The 6,799-nt window shown below is 33.5% G+C and overlaps 1 protein-coding gene across 1 annotated transcript; it reads left to right on the top strand.

The window, feature by feature from the left end:
• The first annotated feature begins 217 nt into the window (after window positions 1-217).
• LOC138904458 (uncharacterized) lies at window positions 218-664 on the top strand. Its single transcript, XM_070192956.1, has one exon. The coding sequence runs from the start codon at window positions 218-220 to the stop codon at window positions 662-664; it is 447 nt and encodes a 148-aa protein (XP_070049057.1).
• Window positions 665-6,799: the final 6,135 nt, after the last annotated feature.

Raw genomic sequence — 6,799 nt, 5'->3', positions numbered from 1 at the left:
AGATGGTGTCGGTCTCCGGTGGGTTGGTTTGAGCCAGTGAGGCTAGGCTATTGGGTACTGATTTGGTTCAAGATGCTTTGGAGAAGGTTAAATTGATTCAGGAGCGGCTTCGCATGGTGCAGTCTAGACAGAAGAGTTATGCCAACATGAGCGGCTTTGCACTGTCCGTGATGTTTCTTACATAGTTGAGGAGAAGGTTCTGCTCAAGGTTTCACCCATGAAGGGTGTGTTGAGGTTTGGGAAGAAAGACAAGTTGAGTTCTCGTTATATTGGTCCTTTTGAAGTGCTTAAGAAGATTGGAGAGGTGGCTTATGAACTGGCATTACCGCCTAATCTATCGGGTATTCATCCAGTGTTTCATGTATCTATGCTCCGGAAGTATGTTGGAGATCTGTCTCATGTTTTGGATTTTAGCACAGTGCAGTTGGACGGCAATTTGACTTATGATGTGGAGCCGGTGGCCATTTTAAACCAGCAGGTTAGAAAGTTGAGATCAAAGTACATAGCTTCAATGAAAGTGCAGTGGAGAGGCCAGCCAACCGGAGAAGCTACCTGGGAGATTGAGAGAGAAATGCGGAGCAAATATCCACACCTATTTGAGGCTCCAGGTATGATTCTAAACTCGTTCGAGGATGAATGTTTATTTAAGAGGGGGACAATTTAATGACCCGGCAGGTCGTTTTGAGTATTACAATCCCGTTTCCCAATTTACTGCTCAATTTATGCTTTACAGTTGTTATGTGACTTGACGGGGTGATTAGTTCGGGTCCGGTGAGGTTTTGGAGTGAATTGGAACACTTATTTCCAAGGTTTAAAGTTTAAGTTGAAAGGTTGATCGGATGTTGACTTATGTGTAAACGACCCCATAATAGAGTTTTGATGGTTCCAATAGCTCTGTATGGTGATTTTGGACTTAGGAGTATGTCCGGAAAATTATTTGGAAGTCCGTAGTTACATTAGGCTTGAAATGGCTAAAATAGAAATTTAAGTTTGGAAGTTTGACCGGGGAGTTGACTTTTTGATATCGGGGTCGGAATCCGATTCTGGAAATTTGGAATAGGTATGTTATGTCATTTATGACTTGTGTGCAAAATTTGAGGTCAATCGGACTTGATTTGATAGGTTTCGGCATCGAATGTAGAAGTTAAAAATTCTTAGTTTCATTAAGCTTGAATTGGGGTATGATTCATATTTTTAGCGTTGTTTGGTGTGATTTGAGGCTTCAACTAAGTTCGTATGATGTTATAGGACATGCTGGTATATTTGGTCGAGGTCCCGGGAGCCTCGTGTGAGTTTCGGATGGTTAACGGATAAATGTTTGGACTTGGAATGTTGCTGGAATTTTTCTGATATCTGCACCTGGTTTCCTTCTTCGCATTCGCGAGAGGGTTCTCGTGTTCGCGAAGAGGAACTGGAGAAAGGCGAGGTTGTTCATCGCGTTTGTGACTTGGGTCTCGCGTTCGCGTAAGGCAAGGAGGTGAGGCTACGCGTTCGCGAAGGAGAAACTGGCTGGTGAGGATTTTTGCCTTTGCGTTCACGAAGTGTAGGCTGCGTTCGCGAAGGTCTGCCTGGTAAAGCATCGCGTTCGCGAAGGGAAATTTTTGGACAACACAATTTTGTGCTTCGCGAACGCGATGGACCTGTCGCGTTCGCGAATAAGAAAGGTCTGGACAGAAAGTTAAGTTCTGAAAATGGGACTTCGTCCTATTTTTCATTTTTGATGAATTGGAGCTCGGGAAGAGGTGATTTTCGAGAGATTTTTAAGGAAAATAATGGGGTAAGTGTTCTTAACTCAATATTGGTCAAATTACTCGAATCCATGGTTGTTTTTAACATTTAATTGGTGAATTAAGTTGAAAAATTTAGAAAATCCGCTTGGGATAATTTGAATATTTGAGGGTCGAGTTGATGTCGGAATTTGGTAAAATTTGTATAGTTGGACTCGTGGTTTAATGGACGTTTATATTTTGTAACTTTTGTCAGATTCCGAGACCTGGGCACCATGGGCGATGTTTGGGTACAATTTTGGATTTTGTTTGGTAATTGTTTTATATATGGAATTAATTCCTATAATTTGTATTAACTTAATCGAATTATTTGTTGCTATATTCGAGCCGTTTGGAGACCGATTCGCGAGGCAAAAGCATAGCAGAATAAAGAATTACACGATTTGAGGTAAGTAACAGTTCTAAATTTGGTCGTGAGGGTATGAAACCCCGGATTATGTGATATGCGTTTGGTTTTGAGTGACGCACATGCTAGGTGACGGGCGTGTGGGCGTGCACCGTAGGAATTGTGACTTGATAGATTCCATGGAACTGTGTGGTTGAATAATCTGTTGATATTCGTACATTTTCCACGTATTAGATAAATCAATCTATAAATCATGTTTAAAACATGTGTTTACACTGTAGGGACCCACAGAGGTCGTGTACTTGTTGAATTATATGCTAAATTGTTGTTTTGCACTCAGTCACAGTTTTACTTGCATATTTCATCTCAGTCTCTAGTGTTCATTATTGATGCATCATATAATTGGTGTTTGGGCTGCTTATCATGATTTATGAGAGCTTGAGAGACTGGAGAGGTTGATGACTGAGTGAGGCCGAGGGCCTGATTGTGAGGATATTTATGGGACCAGGCTGCACGCCGCAGCATGTTTCATTGTTATATGCCATGATTAGCTTGTTATAGCGCTTGGGCTGAAGGAGCCCCTCCGGAGTCTGTACACACCCCCAGTGAGCGTAGGTACTTACTGAGTGCGAGTGCCGAGTGCTGAGTACTGAGTGATTGAGAGGAATAAGTGACTGTGAGGAAAGAGTGATTGTGAGGTTGGAGTGAATGGGAGTACTTAGTGACTATTGCTCTGAGAGGATAGATTGATTTCATTATTATTGTACTTCAGCTATCATATATCACTGTTTTGGAAATTTCTGAATGACATTATCTTCTGCTTCAATTGAATTTGATATAAAATTACTGTTTGAGTTTTAAATGTTGAACTTGAAAGTATACCTACCTTCTAATGTTGTAAATTACTGTGATAGGACTTAGCTGTGAAACTCATCACTATCTTTAGCTCTTTATTTAGTATTGTTACTTGCTGAGTTGGTTGTACTCATACTACACCCTGTACCTCGTGTGCAGATCCAGGTACCTCTGGACATGACGGTTGCTAGTTTTTCAGAGCTTTATCTGTTGGAGACTATCGAGGTAGCTGCTTGACGTCCGCAGACCTTGACTTTCTTTCCTTTCAGTTTTTGTACGGTTCTATATTTTCAAACAGTGTTTTTAGCAGTCAGACTTTGTTATCATTTAGATGCTCATGTACTCAGTGACGCCGGATTTTGGGAGTGTTTATGTCGGTATTTGTGAGATTTTTGTGTTGAATTTAAATATTATGTTTTCAAACTTAAAGGAAATTGTGGTTTATTGAGGTTGTCGGCGTACCTAGTATTGAGATAGGCGTCATCACGATAGGTGTGATTTTGGGTCGTAACAATTTTATATATTAGTTTCTTATATTTGTTTTACTAAAATTCGGCAGGGTTTTGTTTGAACTATCATCTCTTTCAGTTATTTTTGAGTATAATAGAATTAAATAATTAATTTTTATAACTATACATGATATAATTAATCAGTATTCATATAAAAATACTTAGTTTGACAAATTTTCTATATTGTTATTTTATATGTTATTTCAAATTCAAGAGGGTTTTTGTTTGAATTATCATCTTGTTTTTAGATATTTTTGTGTTAACAGAGAATTAAATAATTAATTTTAATAACTAAAAAGATATTTTAGCAATTATTCATGTTAGATACAGGGTTTTATTTGAACTATACTCTTTTTAAAGTTTTTTTTGAATTATAACATAATTAAATATTAAAATTTCATAAGTAATCAAGATATATTCAATAATTATTCATATAAAAAATACTACAAACTTAATATTAAATAATAGTATTGAATTAAATTCATTTGTAACGATTTGTTTGTTAACTGTCATATTTTACCCAAATTTCCCGGCAACGTCTCTTCAGTAACGTCAATTGATTATTTTATGATTCATATCTAATATTTGATAATTATCTACTAATACATTAAATCCATAATTGAGTACTCTAACCGAGTTTGTTAAGGAGAGCACGTAGTTTTTATTATACACTACGGAATCTTAAAGCGCACTAAAGTAACACTACTCTAAATGGCCATAAACAAAATCAACTACCATAAGCTAAAATTTATTATCAGTTTTACTACGCTAAAGAACACTAGATAACAATTAAGGGTACTACATAATAATTAAGGGCACAACATAACAATTAAGGGCACAATATAATACTAAAGGGCACTAAACAATAATAAAGTCACATATTAATATACGTACAACAATAAAATCACATATAACAATAATTATTCATAAAATAAGAATAGATATTATTACTATTTTTTTAGCAAATAAATAAACTAATTCGGATAAAAAACAAAAAAATTAATTATATCACAAACGATCACAAAAAAAACATGCAACACAGTAAAAACAACTAATAAGCATTTTATATATATGAGTTTTACCAAAAAGTAAGTCGAAATACCTTGATTTAAAGTTTTTTAAAATGTGAAAAATTGATGATTTGGGAGTCGAAACGAGATCCACTACAGGACAACGCCTTGGATCCGGTGTTAGCTTGCTAAAATACGGAGAGGACACAATTTTTGGGGAACTGGTGGTCTCCAATGGAGTTTTTTTGTTAAAAAATGGGGGACCGTTTTGGTTCTGTTTTCTAGTCGGGGAAGAAGACTGGCCCGATATTTTATATAGGTATAGCGCATATATAGGATGCGCTATACCTACCTGTCTTTTCAACTTCTGGTATAGCGCATCCTGCATATGCGCTATATATATATATATATATATATAAAATTCAAATATAGCGCATGCAACCCATGCGTTATACTTTAACGGACAAATATATCGTTAAGGTATAGCGCATTGAAGACATGTGTTATATATAAGGGAACTTTACATAAGTGTCACGGTTTAAAAGAAATATAATAAATTCTTAGCATGAAACTCAATATTACAGTTGTGGCAGAAAAATATTTATATTTATAGCACACAGTTCCATTAAAATAGGAATATTAATTATTAATCCCTAAACATAAGCAATTTGAATGGAAAGTCAATAATTCTTTGTACAAAAATCATGCCTTTTTTTCTCTTTATCTATTAGCTTTCCTTCTTTTTCTTCATCTTCTTAATTTTGTTTTCTGCCGAAGCCAATATATTTTTTAAATTTGTTCCATTCGTTTTTCTTTTTAATTATCTTTCTTAAGTTTTTCTCTTCCTTCTTTCTTCCTTTCTTAACATAAAGATCTTACTTAGATAATAATATATGTTAATATATACAAAATGTATATATAAAAAATATACATTGAATTAACACATATAGAATATACATAAAAAATACATCTTCAATTAAGATGCCACGTAGACATGTGAAATATACATAAAAAATATATCTTAAATTTAAGTAAGATGGAATAAAATATACAAAAAAAAATATACATAAAAAATGCATCCTGAATTAAAATGGCACTTGACATATAAAATATATTTAAAATATATATTAAAAATACATCTTGAAATAAGATGGCACTTCACAAATAAATATACAATAATTATATACATATAAATACATTTTGAATTAAAGTGATACTTGATATACAAGGTATAAAAGACGTATAAATCAATACATCTTGAATTTAGGTGGCATTCACATATGCATTAGATTTTCAAAAATGGAGTGAAGAAGATGAATGTTGGAAAGGGAGAATGGAGTTGGACAAAAAAAAGTACTTCATGTGATTAGTGAGTCAGTTAACTTATTAAATGTTGAGCTTAATTTTTATAATATGCTAATAATGAAAAAAAAATACTCTTTATGGAATAAACAATAAATGATGCTATTTTTTAAAATAATAGTTAAAAAGGATCAAGCGTATAAAAAAGCCCATATAGATATAATAAACTGCTCCTTAGTTGCTTTTTTCACCTATTTTTGTGCTTTCAGTCCAAAAAAGTAATATTTTGGTTTCGGACTCCTATTTGCAAGTCCAAACAGAGATTTTGTATACTTCAATGTGGGAGGATACTATTATGACCAGGGCCGGCTCCAACCTTTTGTGGAGTAAGGCGTGTGCCTTAGAACCCAAATTTAGGTGGTTCCATTTTTTAAAAAATAATAGGTTCATAGGTATTTAAAAAATAATATTTAGTATTTTTAATACAAAACTAGAGTATTTAATATACAGGAAAAAAAACTTTTTAGATATATAAATAAAATAATAATTTGACTTATTTAAAAATATGTAGATAAGTAGTTTTCCATTTTTTACTCCTTCATTAAAATATTTGCTCTCTTTTCCTTAATTTGTCCAAGTCAATTTTTGTTTTTTTCCAATCTCTTCATATTTCATAAAACTCTACATATTTTTTATGTTTCTTTTTGATATTCTTATTCACTTCTTTCTCCAAGATTTCATTACTCACATTCTTTCTCCAAGATTTTCCTAGTTCGAGTGTTCAGCAATATTTTTAAGCTTCCAATAGTTCTATACTTATATTGCTTTGTAAAATCTTATCTAAGATAAACAATATCTCAAGATAGATTAACTAAGTTGGCTATATTATCAATTGAGCAAGAATTATTAGAGAAAATCAATTATAAAAAAATTATTAACAACTTTATATCTCAAAAAGTTAGAAGAATACACTTCAAATAAAAACACATC

The sequence above is a fragment of the Nicotiana tomentosiformis genome, chromosome 2, assembly GCF_000390325.3.
Source record: "Nicotiana tomentosiformis chromosome 2, ASM39032v3, whole genome shotgun sequence".
Classification (NCBI taxonomy): Eukaryota; Viridiplantae; Streptophyta; class Magnoliopsida; order Solanales; family Solanaceae; genus Nicotiana; species Nicotiana tomentosiformis.
This window is presented reverse-complemented; position numbering and strand designations above follow the sequence as displayed.